The 22631-nt window shown below is 37.1% G+C and overlaps 1 protein-coding gene and 1 long non-coding RNA gene across 2 annotated transcripts in view; one reads left to right on the plus strand and one right to left on the minus strand.

Annotated features, from left to right (window-relative positions):
- The window catches only part of LOC143649741 (uncharacterized), a 46283-nt gene that overhangs the window by 20265 nt on the left and 3387 nt on the right, over nt 1-22631 (plus strand). The window lies entirely within an intron of this gene.
- On the minus strand, nt 1799-9136 carry LOC143649739 (olfactory receptor 8K1-like). Its single transcript, XM_077119665.1, has 2 exons — nt 8466-9136; nt 1799-2087 (listed from the first exon to the last, which is right to left on the minus strand). Exons 1-2 carry the CDS (start codon nt 9134-9136, stop codon nt 1799-1801), a joined length of 960 nt encoding a protein of 319 aa, XP_076975780.1.

Genomic DNA, 22631 nt, shown 5'->3' on the forward strand with positions numbered 1-22631 from the left:
AATGGTATATTAAGTTGGGTATATTTTATATTTAAAAAGGAATAAGAGAGCAGTGTAAGAACTAAAACATCTGAGATATGTAGAAAATAAACAGCAAAATGAAATATGTACATCTAACTATATTAATGATTATGTTAAATGTAGCTGTATTAAAAATTCAATCAATGTGCAGACATTAACAAACTAGATACCCAACAAGATCTAACCTCATGCTGTGTATGAGAGACACACTTTAGAATCAAAGTTAAATGGTGGTATGATGGTGGCCCAGTAGCAGAATTCTCACCTGCCATGCTGGAGACCCAAGTTAGCTTCCCAGTGCCTGCTCATGAAAAAAAAAAGAAGTTTAAATTTAAATGATGGAAAATTATATACCATGCAAGTAGTAACTGTAAAAGCAGAAGTGAATGTACTTATAGGAGACACAATAGACTTAAGACAATGGTACTATAGTATATTTAATAATGATTAAAAATCCAATCCATTAAGATAATATAACAATTACTAATTCAAAAATACATATGTGCATAACAATGGAGTCCCAAAATGCATACAACAAAAAAGGATGAATTTAAATGTAGAAACAAAAAATTTAGGATTAATTGTTGGAGACTTTAATATCCCCTCTCATTAATAGACAGAACAATTAGAAATCAGGAAGCACATGGAACATTGTGCTCACAAAGGGTGAAGAGAAACAGATTTTGTTCACAATCATTTGATACTTCACATAGCTAATTCTAAGGAACTTATAAAAATATATAGCACTAATATATTGAGCAAGGCTGAAGGGGAAATCAATATGTTAAACCTATGTCTATTTCTCTACATCAAGAGCTAATAGTCAGAAAATGCAATTAAGAAAACAGCTACTTTCACAATGACATCCAACAAAATAAAATACCTAGAAATAAATTTAACAAAAAAACTGCAACACTTATACACAGAATACTATTAAACCTTGCCAAGAGAAATTAAATTTTTAAATAAAGGGAGATATGTCATATACATAGGTTAGGAGACTCAAGATTTTTGAGATTGTAATTTGCCACAAATTGATCTATAGATTCAGTGCAATCATTTTCAAAATCCCAGCAGGCATTTCTGTGCGTATTGTCATGCTAATTCTAAAATTCTTTGGAAATATAATGGAACTGGAATAGTTGTATGATTTTTAAATGAAGAAAAAAGTGGGAGAAAACCTCATTTCAAAATTTACTATTAAGCTGCAGTAATTTAGACATGTATCATTCTCATAAATACAGATATAGATCAGAAGAACCTAGTTAAGAGTCAAGAAATAAAACCATCTATTTTGGGACAATTATTTTATGACAAAGATGCCAAGGAAATTCAACGAGAAATTTTTTTGCCTTACCCCCCAAATTTGATATAATGTGCCTTATTTCTAAATATAGAGTTTGTCAGTGGGACCTTGAAAAACTTTGCGGGTTTATAGCATCTAGCTAAAAATGTCTTTTGAAGTGAAGAAGAAAAGTACAGAGTGATAGAAAAGGAAGTGTTCCGCTCATAACAAGAGGAAAATATAGAAGAATGAATCTGATCAAATATTTCTATTTTTCAATTCTATATATACTCTGACAGACTATTTTTTTAATTGAGAAATCTTCCCACACATACATCCCACACATGGTGTGTACAATCAATGGCTCAAATATCATCACATAGTTGTATATTCATTGAGCACTAATATTTCCCAACTACCTAATTAATTTTACCCTTCTGACAGACTATTAAGCAAATATTCTTGTATATTTTCTTACTGAACATTAAGATATTAAGTGAGCATTTTGCTTTGATTAGTTAACATTCTCTTTAGAGCACGTTTTACTTTTTTGTTCCTCAAGCTGTAGATCAACGGATTCAACATAGGGATAACCAGAGTGTAAAACACTGAGGCCATTTTATCAATATCAAAAGTATGGCTGGATTTGGGTTTCAGGTAAATAAACAATAGTGTCCCATAAAAGACAACCACCACTGTCAGATGGAAGCCGCAGGTAGAGAAAGTTCTGTACCACCCGTCAGCTAAGTTCATTCTGAGGATGGTCACAAGAGTAAATATGGGCCCACGCCCCACCAGCCAGCCAGCCCGCCCGCCCCCCTCTCCCTCTTTGTCCGCTGGCCTGGCGCGCGGCGCCCACACCCCGCCAGCCAGCCAGCCCGCCCGCCCTCCTCTCCCTCTTTGTCCACTGGCCCGGTGCGTGGCACCCACGCCCCACCAGCCAGCCAACCCGCCCGTCCGCTGGCTCCCTCTTCCCCCTTCTGCTCTGGCAGCACTCCATCCGCCATCTTATACTTCCCTTTCTCCTCCTGCTCCGGCGGCTCTCCAACCACCACCATGCCCTCTTCTGCCTTCACTGGCTCCTCTACACGGGCCTCGACAGCCTTGCCACCCTCACCTTTCCTCCTCCAGAACAGCTACTGGGGGAGTGGAGACAATACAGAGCAGCTCCCGGAGCCACACGGAGATCAAAGGGATGGCGTACCCCATCCTGGAATGGCTGACTGTCTGGGAGAACCAGCTCCAGTGAGATCGCTGAGGGGCGCGGGCTTTCCCGGGTGGGACGGCAAGCGGCCGGAGTCCCTCCATTCCTCCTTCCCAGGCCAGTTGGCAGAATTGGGCAGGTAGTCCCCTGGGGCCACGGCGGCTGGTGCCCCTACCACGCAAGGCCCCCCAGACCAACTGAGAGAGTTGGGTCAGAAATCCCCAGACTGCGGAGAACGGTGACCGGGGGGTCCCTTCCAAACACGTGACTCCCCGGTCCGGCTGGGAACAGTGCACTCTCCCGGGCTGCGGCAGCAGGCGCCCTCCTGCCACGTTTGGGGCCCCGGGCCGACTAGGAAATTCAGTCGGGCACTCTCCCGTGCTGCGGTGGCCGGCGAACCTCACCACGTTCGGACCCCCGGGCTGGCTGGCACTCTTCCAAGATGTTTCGGCTGCCGAACCTCCCCTACAGCAAGAGTTTTCCAAAGTTAAAGGACTCACAGCAACTTTCACTGGTGGAACCCGTAGACAAACGTGTGCCACGAGCGCCACCTACTGGGCAGGATAAGAAAAACAGAACCCAGAGATTTCACAGAAAAAATCTTTCAACCTGTGGGGTCCAACACCCAGGGAAATCTGACTAAATGCCCAGATGCCAGCAGAAGATAACGGATCATGCTCATAAAATTGAAAATATGGCCCAGTCAAATGAACAAACCAATAGTTCAAATGAGATACAGGAGCTGAAACAACTAATGCTGAATATACGAACAGAAATGGAAAACCTCTTCAAAAATGAAACCGATAAATTGAGGGAGGACTGGAAGAAAACATGGACTGAACAAAAAGGAGAAATAGAAAAACTGAAAAAACAAATCACAGAGCTTATGGAAGTGAAGGATAAAGTAGAAAAGATGGAAAAAACAATGGATACCTACAATGATAGATTTAAAGAGACAGAAGATAGAATTAGTGATTTGGAGGATGGAACATCTGAATCCCAAAAAGAAACAGGAACTATCCGGAAAAGAATGGAAAAATTTGAACAGGGTATCAGGGAACTCAAGGACAATATGAACCACACAAATATACGTGCTGTGGGTGTCCCAGAAGGAGAAGAGAAGGGAAAAGGAGGAGAAAAACTAATGGAAGAAATTATCACTGAAAATTTTGCAACTCTTATGAAAGACCTAAAATTACAGATCCAAGAAGTGCAGCGCACCCCAAACAGATTAGACCCAAATAGGCATTCCCCAAGACACTTACTACTTAGAATGTCAGAGGTCAAAGAGAAAGAGAGGATCTTGAAAGCAGTGAAAGAGAAGCAATCCGTCACATACAAAGGAAACCCAATAAGACTATGTGTAGATTTCTCAGCAGAAACCATGGAAGCTAGAAGATAGTGGGATGATATATTTAAATTACTAAAAGAGAAAAACTGCCAACCAAGACTCCTATATCCAGCAAAATTGTCCTTCAAAAATGAGGGAGAAATTAAAACATTTTCAGGCAAATAGTCACTGAGAGAATTTGTGACCAAGAGACCAGCTCTGCAAGAAATACTAAAGGGAGCACTAGAGTCAGAACCAAAAAGACAGAAGAGAGAGGTATGGAGAAGAGTATAGAAAGAAGGAAAGTCAGATATGATATATATAACACAAAAGGCAAAATGGTAGAGGAAAATATTATCCAAACAGTAATAACTCTAAATGTTAATGGACTGAATTCCCCAATCAAAAGACATAGACTGGCAGAATGGATTAAGAAACAGGATCCTTCTATATGCTGTCTACAGGAAACACATCTTAGACCCAAAGATAAATATAGGTTGAAAGTGAAAGGTTGGGAAAAGATATTTCATGCAAATAACAACCAGGAAAGAGCAGGAGTGGCTATACTAATATTCCACAAATTAGACTTCAAATGTAAAACAGTTAAAAGAGACAAAGATGGACACTATATACTAATAAAAGGAACAATTAAACAAGAAGACATAACAATCATAAATATTTACGCACTGAACCAGAATGCCCCAAAATACGTGAGGAATACACTGCAAACACTGAAAAGGGAAATAGACACATATACCATAATAGTTGGAGACTTCAATTCACCACTCTCATCAATGGACAGAACATCTAGACAGAGGATCAATAAAGAAATAGAGAATCTGAAGATTACTATAAATGAGCTAGACTTAACAGACATTTATAGGACATTACATCCCACAACAGGAGGATACACCTTTTTCTCAAGTGCTCATGGATCATTCTCAAAGATAGGCCATATGCTGAGTCACAAAGCAAGTCTTAACAAATTTAAACAGATTGAAATCATACACAACACTTTCTCGGATCATAAAGGAATGAAGTTGGAAATCAATAATAGGCAGAGTGCTAGGAAATTCACAAATACATGGAGGCTCAACAACATACTCTTAAACAACAAGTGGGTCAAAGAAGAAATTGCAAGAGAAATTAGTAAATACCTAGAGGCTAATGAAAACAAAAACACAACATATCAAAACTTATGGGATGCAGCAAAGGCAGTGCTAAGAGGGAAATTTATTGCCCTGAATGCCTATATCAGAAAAGAAGAAAAGGCAAAAATGCAGGAATTAACTGTCCACTTGGAAGAACTGGAGAAAGAACAGCAAACTAACCCCAAAGCAAGCAAAAGGAAATAAATAACAAAGATTAGAGCAGAAATAAATGAAATTGAAAACATGAAAACAATAGAGAAAATCAACAAGACCAGAAGTTGATTCTATGAGAAAATCAATAAGATTGATGGGCCCTTAGCAAGATTGACAAAAAGAAGAAGAGAGAGGATGCAAATAAATAAGATCAGAAATGAAAGAGGAGACATAACTACTGACCTCTCAGAAATAAAGGAGGTAATAACAGGATACTATGAACAACTTTACGCTAGTAAATACAACAATTTAGATGAAATGGACGGGTTCCTGGAAAGACATGAACAACCAACTTTGACTCAGGAAGAAATAGATGACCTGAACAAATGAATCACAAGTAAAGAGATTGAATTAGTCATTCAAAAGCTCCCTAAAAAGAAAAGTCCAGGAACAGACGGCTTCACATGTGAATTCTATCAAGCATTCCAGAAAGAATTAGTATCAACTGTCCTCAATCTCTTCTAAATAATCGAAGTGGAGGGAAAACTACCTAATTCATTTTATGAAGCCAACATCACCCTCATACCAAAACCAGGCAAAGATATTACAAAAAAAGAAAACTACAGACCAATCTCTCTAATGAATACAGATGCAAAAATCCTCAATAAAATTCTAGCAAATCGTATCCAACAACACATTAAAAGAATTATACATCATGACCAAGTAGGATTCATCCCAGGTATGCAAGGATGTTTCAACATAAGAAAATCAATTAATGTAATACACCATATCAACAAATCAAAGCAGAAAAATCACATGATCATCTCAATTGATGCAGAGAAGGCATGCGACAAGATTCAACATCCTTTCCTGTTGAAAACACTTCAAAAGATAGGAATACAAGGGAACTTCCTTAAAATGATAGAGGAAATATATGAAAAACCCATAGCTAATATCATCCTCAATGGGGAAAAATTGAAAACTTTCCCCCTAAGATCAGAAATAAGACAAGGATGTCCACTATCACCACTATTATTCAACATTGTGTTGGAAGTTCTAGCCAAAGCAATTAGACAAGAAAAAGAAATACAAGGCATCAAAATTGGAAAAGAAGAAGTAAAACTATCACTGTTTGCAGACGATATGATACTATATGTCGAAAACCCGGAAAAATCCCCAACAAAACTACTAGAGCTAATAAATGAGTACAGCAAAGTAGCAGGTTACAAGATCAACATTCAAAAATCTGTAGCATTTCTATACACTAGTAATGAACAAGCTGAGGGGGAAATCAAGAAACTAATCCCATTTACAATTGCAACTAAAAGACTAAAACACCTAGGAATAAATTTAACTAAAGAGACAAAAAACCTATATAAAGAAAACTACAAAAAACTGCTAAAAGAAATCACAGAAGACGTAAATAGATGGAAGGGCATACCGTGTTCATGGATTGGAAGACTAAATATAATTAAGATGTCAATCCTACCTAAACTGATCTACAGATTCAATGCAATACCAATCATAATCCCAACAACTTATTTTTCAGAATTAGAAAAACCAATAAGCAAATTTATCTGGAAGGGCAGGTTGCCCCGAATTGCTAAAAACATCTTGAGGAAAAAAAACGAAGCTGGAGGTCTCGCGATGCCGGACTTTAAGGCATATTATGAAGCCACAGTGGTCAAAACAGCATGGTATTGGCATAAAGATAGATATATTGACCAATGGAATCGAATAGAGTGCTCAGATATAGACCCTCTCATCTATGGACATTTGATCTTTGATAAGGCAGTCAAGCCAACTCACCTGGGACAGAACAGTCTCTTCAATAAATGGTGACTAGAGAACTGGATATCCATATGTAAAAGAATGAAAGAAGACCCATATCTCTCACCTTATACAAAAGTGAACTCAAAATGAATCAAAGATCTAAAGATTAGGTCTAAGACCATAAAACACTTAGAGGAAAATGTTGGGAGATATCTTATGAATCTTACAACTGGAGGCGGTTTTATGGACCTTAAACCTAAAGCAAGAACACTGAAGAAAGAAATAAATAAATGGGAGCTCCTCAAAATTAAACACTTTTGTGCATCAAAGAACTTCATCAAGAAAGTAGAAAGACAGCCTACACAATGGGAGACAATATTTGGAAATGACATATCGGATAAAGGTCTAGTATCCAGAATTTATAAAGAGATTGTTCAACTCAACAACAAAAAGACAGCCAACCCAATTACAAAATGGGAAAAAGACTTGAACAGATACCTACCAGAAGAGGAAATACGGATGGCCAAGAGGCACATGAAGAGATGCTCAATGTCCTTGGCAATTAGAGAAATGCAAATCAAAACCACAATGAGATATCATCTCACACTCACCAGAATGGCCATTATCAACAAAACAGAAAATGACAAGTGCTGGAGAGGATGCGGAGAAAGAGGCACACTTATCCACTGTTGGTGGGAATGCCAAATGGTGCAACCACTGTGGACAGCGTTTTGGCAGTTCCTCAAAAAGCTGAATATAGAATTGCCATACGACCCAGCAATACCATTGCTAGGTATCTACTCAAAGGACTTAAGGGCAAAGACATAAACGGACATTTGCACACCAATGTTTATAGCAGCGTTATTTACAATTGCAAAGAGATGGAAACAGCCAAAATGTCCATCAACAGAAGAATGTCTAAACAAACTGTGGTATATACATACGATGGAATATTATGCAGCTTTAAGACAAGATAAACTTATGAAGCATGTAGTAACATGGATGGACCTAGAGAATATTATGCTGAGTGAGTCCAGCCAAAAACTAAAGGACAAATACTGTATGGTCCCACTGATGTGAACGGACATTCGAGAATAAACTTGAAATATGTCATTGGTAACAGAGTTCAGCAGGAGTTAGAAACAGGGTAAGATAATGTGTAATTGGAGCTGAAGGGATACAGACTGTGCAACAGGACTAGATACAAAAACTCAAAAATGGACAGCACAATAATACCTAATTGTAAACTAATCATGTTAAAACACTGAATGAAGCTGCATCTGAGCTGTAGGGTTTTTTTTTGTTTTTTTTTTTGTTTTTTTTTACTATTATTACTGCTTTTATTTCTTTTCTCTATATTAACATTCTATATCTTTTTCTGTTGTGTTGCTAGTTCCTCTAAACCGATGCAAATGTACTAAGAAACAATGATCATGCATCTATGTGATGATGTTAAGAATTACTGATTGCATATGTAGAATGGTATGATTTCTAAATGTTGTGTTAATTTCTTTTTTTTTCCATTAGTTAAAAAAAAGAGTAAATATGTAGGATACAAGGACAATTAACAAGGATGAGAGCAAATTATAGCCTGAAAAGATCAAAATGATCAATTCTAATTTATGTGTGTCAGAAGAGAGTATAGATATCAAGGGGAGGCAATCACAGTAAAAATAGCTGATGATGTTAGAGGCACAAAAAGATAATGTAAATAACTTAATCATGAGAAATAGGAACACAAAAGTGCCATAGAGATATGGAATAAGAACCAGCACCCAACAAACTTTGTCTGCCATGATCAGCACATAACAAAGAGGTTTGCAGATGGCTATGTAGTGATCATAAGCCATTGCTGATAGAATAAATAGTTCACTGATGATAAAAATCTCAAAGGTTGCCAGCTGAGTAGCACACCAATTGTAGGAAATTGTATTTTCATTAACCACAAAGTTTACCATCATTTTTGGGCCAATGACAGTGGAATATCCAATATCAGTAATGGACAAATGTCTAAGGCAAAAGTACATGGGAGTGTGTAGCTTGGAATCCAAATGGGTCAACAAAGTCATGCCCAAATTGCCTATCACTGTGACCAAGTATGTGACAAGAAAGGTTGCAAAGAGGGGTGCCTTCAGTCCAGGGTTATCCATGACACCTATGAGAATAAATTCAGTCACATGGGTCACTGCAGTATGATTTTGTTGTTCCATATTGTTCATCTTGGTACCCTGTATATAGAATAAATCAGTACTTATTATATTGACATGCAATCTCTGAGAAAGCATAGACCATAATGTATAAACTATAGGGGCATATTCTCCATTTCAAAATCTAAATAAAGTTTCCTCCATCCATCATGCCAAAATTTTACACACCAACACTTAATTCATTGAAACTTTGGTCAAATATACCTTAACAGAGACAAAATATTTTGATGTAGCTGTTTTTCATGTATCCACAATGACTTAGTTCATTTGACCCAAACTCATTTTAAGTATGTCAAAATAGATATATATTTTCAGCTTTTTAAAATTTAAAGTAATATGTAAGACAGAGCTCTACATGAAACTATAAACCTCATCTTCTTGACAATTGCCATATCTATATAAAGTAGCATGGCATGAAGAGAGTTTCCAAATTATTGGAGGAGTGATGAATCAGATGGTGATTAGGAAACATCTGAATATTAAATATGGGTTTTAATCTTTCTCAATGCAAAATGTAATGCTATAATGTGCTGATTTTAGAATTTTGTTAAAAAAGTCATAGTCTGCATTTGTCATATCTGCCTGTTGTATCTGCAGATTGAATCACCTCTTCTGAATGATCCCCCAATCATACATAACTCTTCTGCACACAAAAGACATAGTTATTCTGATTATTCTTGAACCTTTATTTAAAGAGGCCAACCAGTGCTAAAGAAGATTTCATTATGTGCAAAGGACTTCTAGAGCACTTTACAGTCAGACATGTGATCCATCCACACAGTAATAAGAAGTGGGCAATGCTTCCATCCCCATTGGAAAGGCAGGAAATTGAGGCACAAAGTGCTAAATAATTTAACAAATATCACTCAGCTGGTAAATTATGGAGTCATGATTAAAATATAAGAATTTTGCCTTAAGAATAGTTTTTTTTTATAAGCACAACATGCTGCCTCTCTATTAAGGTATCTGAGCAGACAGAAAATAAAGAGAGGGACAATACAGACACTAGGTTTTCTACAAGAGTGGGCAAAGATCAAATTTGAAATTGATTACTGAAGCACAAGCTAACTTGAAAATTGAAGGTGTTATAGATAATACACAGCACAGAATATATAGAACTGTATATCCAATATATCTGAAGATGAAGCCACCCCTCACCAAATCTGGGTTTGCTGATTAGCTTGGCTTAATGCACAGACACACAAATTAGGCTATGGAAGTAAGGGGGGGTTTCTTTACATTGGGAGGAGTTCAGCAGAAGCTTCCCAAATCTGTCTCTTTGCAGTGATATTTTTGCTTGGTGTCTATATATTTTAGAGACGAAAAAGGGAGTGATCTTGGATAACAAATAATAGGAGTCAGGAAAACATCATAGCTCTTTATTTTAGTTATTTTCTACTTCCTTTAGTATTTACATCCTCTAAGATAACTTAGAGTGGTGCTTCCAAATCTGGGTACACACTTTACATGTTGCTCCTCTGTGAGACTAAACCTCAAATTCACAGCTTGCTTAGAGTTTTAAGGTCACATTTAAAATGCTAGCACTAAATATCCTGAACTTTACTTACATTAATGAAGGAAAAGTATATTACAAAAGCACAAAAGCAGTTTTGCATAAGCCCTTTAAAGCATGTGGAGATGGTCCAATTTAGGTTGTATATCCTGAGAAAAAGTTTCAAAGACCAAAGTTTTAAACTCACCTTAGTGGAGGATCAGCTTTGGGTCCTTCAGGTTTAATCTTCATTGTTTCAGTAAGGATTTACATGTTTTTCTAGCCCTTTGAGACTCATTTTCTTGAAGTTTTACATTGATTCAAGGATAAACACATAATGCACAAATACTTCCAGGGAGAAGGTCTTGGATGTTTGTTAATGGTTCTCTGAAACTCCCATTGGGAGAAAGTTAAAAGTATTTGTACCTGAGCCTAACTGATAAATTATAAAACATCACCAAACACTGAACATCAGAAATATGCCTTTGTTAGCAGCTCAGTTATACAACATGATCAACATAGGTATATTGAACACAAACACACACCAACACAACACATCTACACACGCAAACACACATAAAACACTTGAGTAAAAGAAAGAAAGACTACTCAAGAAGAGATTATGCAATATTTGATACACAATATCCATTAACAAGGATGTTTTCTATGCATATAAACTTATAGGTTTACATAAAACTATATTTTATGATTTGTTTTGCATCTGCCAAGAAATCTGTGGTAATTCTTTTTTTTTGTCTTTTAAAAGGGGAATTTAATAAGTTGCTCATATACAGTTCTAAGGCTGAGAAAATGTCCCAATTAAAACAAGTCTATAGAAATGTCCAATCAAAGGCATCCAGGGAAAGATACCTTGCTTCAAGAAGGCCAATGAAGTTTAGGGTTTCTCTCTCAAGTGAGAAGGCACATGGCAAACACAGTCACAGTTTCTCTCTCATCTGGAAAGACACATGGTGAACACAGTCAGGGTTCTTCTCTCATCTGGAAGGGCTCATGGTAAACACGGTGTCATCACTAGCTTCTTCTCCTGGCTTCCTGTTTGATGAAGCTCCCCAGGAGAAATTTTCCTTCTTCATCTCCATTGGTCACTGGCTGGTGGACTCTGCTTCTCATGGCTGTGTCATTCTGCTCTGCTCTCTCTGAATCTCTTTTGTTCTCCAAAATGTTTCCTGTTTTGTAAGACTCCAGAAATTTATTAAGACCCACCCAATGGGTGGAGACATGTCATCATGTGGTCATTCTTTTATTTGTTCTCTTTATGTAACATGTATTTTTTCTCTGGAGGTTTTTAAGAATATCTTTTTAGCACTTGTCTTCAAAATTTTATTGTGATCTGCTTTGGCATGGTTTTTTTTTCCTGTTTATCCTCTCTGAGTTCTTTAAGCATTTTATAACTGTGATATTATAGATGTTTTGATTTGTTTTATTAATTAGGAATATTTCTGGTCAATAATAGTTTTGTCTGCCATATCTATTCCATTATTTATTTCTGGGCCTATAGTTAAATGCATGTTAGATAGCATGTTATTGTTACACAGATCACTGAGAAAAAATGTCAACCATTTTATATCCGGTGAGACTTTCTTTCAAAAATGAGAGACAGATGAAAGCATTCCCAGAGGAACAAAAACTGACAGAGTTGATCACAACTAGATTTATACTACAAGCAAGGTGATAAGGGAATTCTTCATCCTTAAAGGAACAGGACAAGACAGTGGTTCAAAGCAGCATAATGAAGTAAATACTTGTGTTAAATGTTACTATTTGGGTAATTATAAATACCAATATTATCATCATATATTGTTTGGTATGGAACTCCATTTCTCACTTCCAATAAGTGGTAAAATGCCAAAGTATAAGAAGTAGCAACTAATTTATGGTTTTAGGCATAAAGTGTACAAAGATATAAGTGATAAAACATGCAAAGAAGGGTAGGGAGATGTTGGGGTATAGAAGTATATGTGTATACTACTAAAGCTAAGTTGGTATCAAACCCAACTTGATTGTTATATGTTTAAGATATTTAACTTTAACCCCATAATAACTACAAGAAAAGTAGATGAAAAATATTTCCAGATAAAAATGAGAAGGCAATCAATGTGGTACAAAACAAAAAAAATCAAATAAACATAAAGGTAGGCACTTATGAAAGAATTGAGGTACAAAAAAGGTTTAAGACACACAAAACCTAAGTAGCAAAATTATAGAAGAAAATCTTGCTTATCAGTAGTGATGTTAAAAATAAATGGGTTAGAGGGGTGCATGGGTAGTTCAGTGGTAGAACTCTCCCCTATCATGTGGGAGACACAGGTTTTATTCCTGGTCCATGCATTTCCCCAAAAAACCCACAACAAGCAAAACCAACCAACCAACAAAACAAATAGGCAAACAAAAATTCAATAAATGGTGCTACAGTAATGGGATACTCACCTGGAAAAGTAATGAAATATGACCCCACCATACATCATACAAAAAAGAAGTGGATTAAGCCTCTCATCCCTCACCTCTTTTTTTATGAGACTGTCTGCATGTTCTTTTTCTGCATAAGTACTTAATACATTTCCTGCCTCATTACTATGTGCTGTGCACTTGAATTCTTACTCATGTCATGACCTATAACATAGGAATCAAATCTGGCAACATATCTTGGTAAGCCACTTAAGAGACACTTTTCTCTGACTGGACTGATGTGTACTGGAAGACTTGGCAATGTACTTTTGCTTTTATTCTTGCTTGGCTCATTGTTGTCTCCTCTTATATCTTCATGCAACTCTTCATGTCTAGGAATCTAGGGGCTCTGATCTGGCTCCCCAAGAAATAAGCTCAGTCTACGCTGAGTCTTCTGGCTCCCTCCTCAGAGGTGGCAGGAGCCACTCTCCATGCCATGCAGATCCAAGGAGAGTTAGAGAAGCAGGTGATAGTTCCCTTGAGGCCTGATGGGGATAATTCCCCATGTCATTCAGGAGTCCAGTGGAAGCCAAATCAAGCCTCACCAATGTCCCCTACTTCTCTCCCTCCCTCTCTCTCTCTCTCCTTGGGTCTTCAAGATTCCCCCACACTCTCTTTGCTCCACTCTGGAGATCCAGACCCTACCTTCTGCTGGATCCTCTTTGACAGGATTCCTTTTTGCTGTCTCCATGAAAGTCCCCTACTTTATCCTCTATCTGGCTTTCAATCCCTTCATCTTTTATAACACAAGATTCTGCCTTAATCAAAGTTTTCTTTTTAACTTTCTAGGAAGTCATCTTTGGTCTGTCCTCATAAGAATTGAATATTTTCTAACGTGAGTGCCTCCCCACCAAGTCTTGATCATTTAGTTTCTATTGAGACCCATTGAGAATGAATGAAAACCTTCTTCTAGAAAATGTTCACTTTTTAGCCCTCATAGAACAGGAAACTAGAGGATGAAAGTATTCCTGGGAGCATCATCTTCAAATTCCTTCAGGGGAACAGACTCCCACCTCAGGATCATGGGTCTAGACATTTCCAGTAACATGTCCCAGTGATGTCCAGTGTCCTTATTTCCTGTATTCCCAAGATATTGGGCTGACAGAGAGGGTCGGCACCTTGAGAGAAGGACCCTGGAATTCAGCAGGGCAAAGCTCAGGAAGACCCTGGAAATGTTGGCCCAGACATCTCTCATGAAAGGTCCTGCAAAAGGTTCCAGACCCTGATGCTTGAAAGCATTGCTGATATTCTTCTGGGCATGGACTGAAGAAGCATGCTTTCCAAGAATCATAAGTCCAGGCATATCTCATGAAAGGTACCCTAAGAATATTTAGCAACTTTATTTCCCATGTTCCCCAAACATTGAGCCCATGTAGAGAAAGGACTCCTTGAGAATGTTGCCCTGGAATTCTTCCAGGCAAAGCCTGGGAAAATGCCTCCCCTGGAAGTGTAGGTCCAGGTATCTCTCATGAAAGGTGCTGAATGGGCTTTTAGTCCCAAACTGCTCTAGAACACATTGTCCTGGAATTCTTCTTGGCAAGTCACAGGAAATTCCCCAGAGATCTAAGTCCAGAAACCTCTCATGAAAGGTATCCAATGAGAGGAGGCTTTGTGATTTTCTCCCCAAGATCCCAAGACACTGACCAGTAGAAAGGATGCCTCCTCTATTTCCTTTTCCAGGCACAGTGGGAAATGCCAGCAGTTAATATAAGCTCTAAGACAGGGAAACATAGTCTCCCAGTGGGACTCTCAATTGCAATACCATTCTCCAGTCTGTAAGTCAGGGAAATTAATCAGAAATTTCCCATGTCCACCTAGATGTGTGTGGGTTTCTATCAAGACAATGACCTGGGAGGAACTTGTGGCTGTATTATACCCAATATCTCAGTTTCTGCTAGAGGAGACAATCTTCTTGATTGTTTTCTTAAGCCAATTAAGAGCATATACTTACTTCTGTGCTAAAAGCAGTGAAAAATGTACCACCAAGCCAGCTAATTGTAATAATCTAAGTGTGTTCACTTCAGAGAAGGTGGAAAACCAGTCCTTGTTCTGAGGGAGGTTAGCAGAAGTCCTAAAAACATATACTAATGTAAGCCCAGATTTTACTGGGCACCTATTTCACCATCTCGTTTGCCTGATATTTGGAGAAAGCTCTATGAGCCCACAAACTCTCACTAATGACATATTAGAAACTGCTTTTATGTCTTTAACAGTTGAGACAAGGATGATAAAGAGGGAGCAAAAAAGCAAAAGACCAGAGAATTGGCTCAGCTTATTGTAGTCACTGTTAAAAGTGCCCTGCCCCTCAAGGTCACATTATTTGTGTCTTCAAGCCTCAAGGACCTTTCTTCAACTGTGAGTCAGAGGGCCACTGGCTGAGAGAGTGCTAGAAATCTTGAGATAAGACTCAAATTCAGTACCCACTGAGGCCTTGTCATGGGTTTCACCAACATGAGCATTGAGCCCAAGGACTGCATTGTCTCTTGAAGGAGGGCAGGTCATCCCCTCAAGTCCTACTCATGGCAAGTAAAGAAGACAGTGTGCTGAGGCTGCCTATGGCTCTGATGATTTCACATCTCCCATTCACTACCCCCTCTCCTTTGTAGACTTGGAGACATTCTGGTGTCCTATCAAGTTCCTCATTGTCCCTAAATATTCCACCCCCCTTCTGGGGAGTGATCTTCTTCACTTCCTGGGGACCATTGGCTAGTGTTTACTCACCTGTTTGCCCCCAAACACCAACTAGATCAAAGCCCCTTGGCATCCCAAAGAGATCCTTCAGCAAATAAACCAAGCAGATAGAGAAGATGGACCATCTTCCTAAATTCCTAAAAGATTAAGGGAGCTGGAATTCTTGGATGGAGAAATTGAGGCAGGGCTAGAATTAGGATGGTGACTGGCTGAGCAAAGGGCAAATTCCAAGAAGCAGTCAGGCCACAAGGATAAAGATCTCTCTGGGAACAACAATAAACAGCACCTGGGTGCCAATGGTCCCCACCTGGGTGCCAATGGTCCCCATTTAAGCTCAAGAATCTCAAAGGAGGGAGAAGGGTAGAGCCAACCAACCCTCTTTGATTGAGCATTTACACTCAAGCATCAGAGTAGAAGTAAAAAGGGGAAGGTAGTAAAATAGTTAATAAAAATTACAAAAGGAAAAAAATGTAAAAGTATATGGCAAAATGTTCATATTTGCATGCTGTTTGGTTTTATCAGTGAAATCTTTTTTATAAAAAGCAAATGGCCCCACAGTGTATAGGCCCTTCATCCCTCAGCTCTTTCTGTGCAAGATTGCCTGCATGTTCCTTCTCTGCATGCATACTTAATAAATTTTCTGCCACCTTAAAAAAATTGGTTAAATTTTTCCAGTCATAAAGCAGAGATTGGAAGAACAGATAAAAGCATAATCCAACTATATGCTGTCTACATGAGACTCACCTTAAATTTTAAGATAAAAATAGCTTGACAGTGAAACGAAGGAGGAAAAAGCATGCCATACAAATAGTAACCAAAAGGGAGCTGGGGTAGCTATACTAATGTCAGATAAAATAGACTTTAATAAAAAATAATTAAGGGGAACAAAATATTCATTGAATGCTGGTAACAGGGAAAATAAAACCGGAAAATGTAGCAATTATAAACACAGGCACCTACAGCAAAGCCCAAAGTATATGACACAAATAATGACAGATATGAAGGGAGAAATTGATGATTCTACATTAACAGTAGGAGATTTTATTACTTCACCTTCAGTAATGAATAGAACACTTAATCAGAATATCAATAAGGAAATACAAGAACTGAATGATCCTCTAAGCTAAATATACCTAACAGACATGTGGAGAACAATTTACTCAACACAAACAGAATACATACTCTTGAGTGCACATAGATCATTCTCCAGGATAGACCATATTTTAAGTCACAAAAAAAGTCTCAGTAAGTAAAAAAGGTAATTAAATCATACAGCCTATATTCTACAAACACAGAAGAATAAAGCTAGAAATTAAAAACAGAGGGAGAAATGGAAAATTCACAAATATGTGTAAATTAACATACTCTTAACACTCAGTGGGTTAATGAGGAAAGCAGAAATTAATTAGTAAATATCTTGAAGCAAATGAAAATGAAAATACATTACAAAACTTATGGGATACAGTTTAAACAGTATTGACATGGAAATTTATAGTTCTAAGTGCTTACATTCTAAATGAAGAAAGATTTCAAATAAGAGACCTGAGTGTAAAACTGGAAGAACTAGAAAAAAGAAGAACAAATTAAATCTAAAGTAAGCAGAAGGAGTGAAAAATCAAAGATTAGAGTGGAGATAAATGAAATAGAAAGCAAAAACCAATAGAGAGAATCAATAAAAGCAAAAAATGGTTCTTTGAAAAGATCAATAACCTTAGCAATCCTTTGGCTGGACTGAAAAGGAAAAGAGAGAAAATACAACTAACAAAAATCAATAATGATAAAGTGGGTCATTACTACAGACCCTGGTGAATCCAATGGACTCTAAAATGGTACTAAGAATAACTAGCTGCCAATAAATTTGATAACTAGATGAAATGGACACACTCTTAGAAACACACAAACTATCAACATTGACTAAAGAAGAAATAGAGGATTTCAACAAAGCAATTACTAGTAAAGAGATTGAATCAGTAATCAAAACTTTCCCAACAAAGAAAAGCCACATGACTTCAAAGGGGAAACCTATCAAATATTCCAAGAAGACTTAATCCCAATTCTTTCCAAACTCTTCTAAAATTTGAAGGGGAGGGAACACTCCCTAATTCTTTCTATGAGGCTGATATCATCTTCATACCAAAGCCATATAAAGATACCACAAGAAAAGAAATTCACAGGCCAATATTTCTTATGAATATAAACAAAATATTCTTGGAGGACTGATCTTAAAACATTACAAAGACACAGTAATCAAAACATCATGGTACTTGCACAAGATGGACAAATAGACCAAAGGAATCAAATTGGGGGCTCAGAAATCAGCTCTTACATTTATGATCAACTGACTTTTGACAAGGGAGCAAAGATCCCTCAACTGGGAAAGAATAGTCTCTTCAGCAAATGATGCTAGGGAAACTGAATCTGCATTTAAGAAAGAAAAGGAGCACCCCTACTTGACATTTTAAGCAAAAATCAATTCAAAATGGATTAAAGAACTAAATATAAGACACATAACTTGAATTCCTGGAAGAAAATGTAGGGAAGCATCTTCAGGACATTGTATTAGGCAATGGTTCCTTAAACTTTCCACCCAAAGCACAAGCAACAAAAGAAAAAACAAACAAACAAGCAAATAAATGGATCCCATCAAACTTAAAAACTTTTATGCATCAAAGTACTTTATCATGAAAGTACAATGAAAATCTACACAATGGGAAACATATTTTGAAACCACCTATCAGATAAAGGCTTAATATCCAGAATATATAAAGAAATCCTGTAACTTAACAACAAAAAGACAAAGACCTCAATTAAAAGTGGGTAAAAGACTTGAATAAACATCTCTCAAAAAAAGATATATAAAATTCCAGAAATCCCATGAAGCAATGCTCAACATCATTAGCCATCAGAGAAATATAAATCAAAAACAACAGTGAGATATCATTTCAGCCCACTAGAATTGCTCTCATTCAAAAACACAGAAAATAACAAGTGCTGGAAAGGATGCAGAGAAAGAGAAACAGTCATCCATTTTTGTTGGAAATATAAAATGGTGCAGACACTGTGAAAGATGGTTTTGTGATTACTCAGAATGCTAATTATAGAACTACTATGTGATATGGCAATCCCAGTACTAGGTGTATGCCCAAAAGAATTGAAAACAGGGATTCTAAGAATATCTTCACATTGAATTTCATAGTAGCATTACTCACAATTGCCAAAAGATGGAAGCAACCAAAGTGTCTATCAACTGATGAATGGATAAACAAAATATGCATGTTATACATACAATTGAATGTTATTCAGCTCTGTAAAGTAGTAAAGTTCCGATACATGCAACAACATGGATGAAGTGAAAGTTATCATGTTGAGTGAGATAAGCTAGACACAAAATGTTAAAATTGTATGATCTCACTGATTGCAATTAATTAGAATAAGGAACTCATAGAGCTGGAGTCTAGAATATAGGTTTCCAGGGGATAGGATAGGGAACTTCAGGCCTGTAATGTACAGGGTTCCTATTTGGAATGATGGTAATAGCCTATTAATGAATGGTGGTGATGTTTGCATAACAATGTGAATGCAATTAAGCACTTATATGTATGCCTGAATGTGATTAAAAGGGAAAATGTGTGATTTTATATATTGTAACAGAATAAAATTTTTTCAGAGTCTGTGACAAAGCATTATAATAACAGTGAGCCCTAATTTAAAACATGGACTATAGATAATATTGCAATTATAAAAACATGCTATCATCAATCATAACATATGTTCCACACTAATGTAAGTTATTAATAATAGGGTGTGATGGCTAGGTTCTGGTGTCAACTTGGCCAGATGACTATGCCCAGTTCTTTGGTCAGGCGAACACTGGCCTGACCATTGCTGCAAGGACATTTCATGGCCAGTTAATAAACTAGAAGGCTGTTGTATTAAATCATCAGTCAGTTGCCTGCATCTGTGGCTGATTACATCTGCCATCAACTAATGCATCTTCCACAATGAGATAATAAATCAGTTGAAGGCTTTTAGGGAAGGAGAGAGATTCACTGCTTCTTTAGCCAGCAAGCCAATCCCGTGGAGTTCATCCAGACCCTTCATCAGAGCTGCTAGCTTTACAGCCTGCCTTACAAATTTTGAGCTTTTTCATTCTCACAGTTGTATGAGACATCTTTAGAAATCTCATATTTATACATCTCTTCTGTTGGTTCTGTGTCTCTAGAGAATCCTGACTAACACAGAGTTGTATATGAAAATTTGCATGTTCTGCATGATTGTTTTTAAACCCACTATTTCTCTAATACAGAAAAGAAAATTGTCACAATAAACTTGGAGCTCTGGAAAAGAGTCAGAGCTTTATGACTATCAATTAAATGATCAAGCAAGAAGACATTGACCTCAATATTATAGGAGAATTTTATGGCAGTTTAACTTTGTTTTTCTCCACTGACCTTCCAAGTGCAGTGGGGATTTTTTAAAGGCAGCCTGTGTTCTTAACTTTGCTAAGTATTCTTGGAGAAAGCAGAACAGACCTTATTATCAAGAAATTGCTGTTGTCTGTTTGGTCTTGTGTGAGGATTAAGTACAGTTATAAATCACCTGAGTTAGCTTTGTTTAACTTGGAACTCACTCAAGGTGGAAAAGTAGCTAAGCAGAGGGTGTTCTGAGAAAATATGGAAAGACAGTTTTGCCACCAGAGGCAAAGTATCAGAGTTGAAGCTAAAAATAGACTGGGGCGGGCCATGGTGGCTCAGCAGGTAAGAGTGCTTGCCTGCCATGCCCGAGGACCTGGGTTCGATTCCCGGTGCCTGCCCATGTTAAAAAAAAAAATGTCACTTGCAAAAATTAGTTTTGGGCAGGCCACGGTAGCTCAGTGGCAAGAACGCTTGCCTGCCATGCCAGAGGACCCGGGTTCGATTCCTGGTCCCTGCCCATGTAAAAAATAAAAATTAAAAAAAAAATAGACTGAATGCCTGGGAGAAAAAGTCAGTTGTTTTTAAGAATAAAGTCTTTGAAAAGCTATTCCACATAAGAGAAAATCTGAGAAGGCACACACATGCCCAGGGCAAGATACGTGCTCATAACATACTTGAGAGTGCCCTAAAGAATTAGAGTACTTGTGCATTTTATATCACTGTGAAATGATGCATCACAATGGAAAGCAATTTGTCCATCTCTCAAAAGCTTAAACAGAATTAACATGTGACCCACCAAACCTCCACATTGTACATACACAAAATAATTGAACAAATATTTACAGCTCAAACAAATACTTAAATAAAATTACTCATGGAAGTACTATCCACAGCACCATTTGTTAAAAAAATAGAATGAAAAGCACCTTCCAATATGTTGAAAATATTTGCCATTGCCTATTTAGTTCATATCATGTATTTGATTGCATGTGTTAAAAAATTTGGATTCAATATTCTCAAGCCAGTTTCCCTTGTTTTTGCTGTTATTACTATATTTCAGTCCTAAATCCTTAGATAATATAACTTAGTTTTCATTTTGGATACCCTATATACATTTTTTGTGGCATATAACTCACACATAGAACACTACTATTATACTTGTTAACAATCCAAATTAAAACTAGCCCTAAATTTCTATTTCTTATAAAAGTAATAATATTAATCCAAATAAAATATGTTGTGCTTCTATTTTACCAGAGTAGCTTATCTTAAATTGAATATTCTTGTTCCTTGAATTGTTTTGGTTTTTCCCCAAATATGCAATCATTCTATATATCTGATGATGTTTCTGTCTTAGTTCATTAGTGGGGATGATGTATATTCATTATTCTGTCACATATGATTTAATTTATAAGCAAAGGAAGGCAAAATTCCAATTTAAATGTAAAAATTTGAACCTTTTAAAACTAGATACTTGAGCTGGTTTAAAAGGATTATGTGCTCTAGAAAAGCCATGTTTTAATACTGATCCATTCCATGGAGGCAGTTGTTTCTTTTAATCCTCATTCAGCACTGCAGGTTGGAAACTTGATTAGATTATCTCCACAGGGGTAGACACCCAATTGTAGATATCAACATTTGATTAGAGGTTAATGATGTGATTTCACCCATTCTAGGTGAGTCTTGATAAGTTTACTGGAATCCTTTAAAAAAGAAAACATTTTGGAGAGCAAGATTGCTATGAAGCCACCAGAATCCATGCAGCCAGGGACCTTTGGAGACGAATATGGAAAATGCCCCTGGGTTGAGAGCATCATGAAACTGGAAGCCTGGAGAGAAAGCTAGCAGACATTGCCATGTTTGCTGTGTGCCTTTCCTGTTGAGAAAGAGAAACCCTGAATATCATTGGCCTTTCTTTGACTGAGGGTAACTTCTTGTTGGTACCTTAATTTGGACATTCTCATGGCCTTAGAACCATAAACTTTCAACTTCATAAATTCCTCCTTTTTAAAATCCATTTCTGGTATATCACATTTCAGCAGATTGCAAACTAGAACAAGCCCCAATGCTTATATGGAAGCTGTTCCAAAATCAAAGGACTGTCAGCATAATGCTGAATTTTACTTACATATTTGTCATGACAGCCATTGTATTTAACAGCATAGAAGTTTTTCTTAGCATGCTTTCTTTATCAAGTCAAAGAAGAGTAAGTCTGTGGTTCATATTTGCATAGGTTTCATCTTTTTTGTAAGTTATTGAACTTGTTGAGAATTTTCTCTTTTACTTAGTCCATTGAATTATTTGACTAAAATGAAGGAAGTATTGAAAAGAAGAAGATGCTTGTTTTTTTATTTATTTGAAAGGAGGAAGAATTTGAAATGATATAAATATTTGTCCCCAAAGTTGTGTTGTAACTAAATATAAATTAATGGGAAAAGTGCAT

Source organism: Tamandua tetradactyla, chromosome 11 (assembly GCF_023851605.1).
Source record: "Tamandua tetradactyla isolate mTamTet1 chromosome 11, mTamTet1.pri, whole genome shotgun sequence".
NCBI lineage: Eukaryota > Metazoa > Chordata > Mammalia > Pilosa > Myrmecophagidae > Tamandua > Tamandua tetradactyla.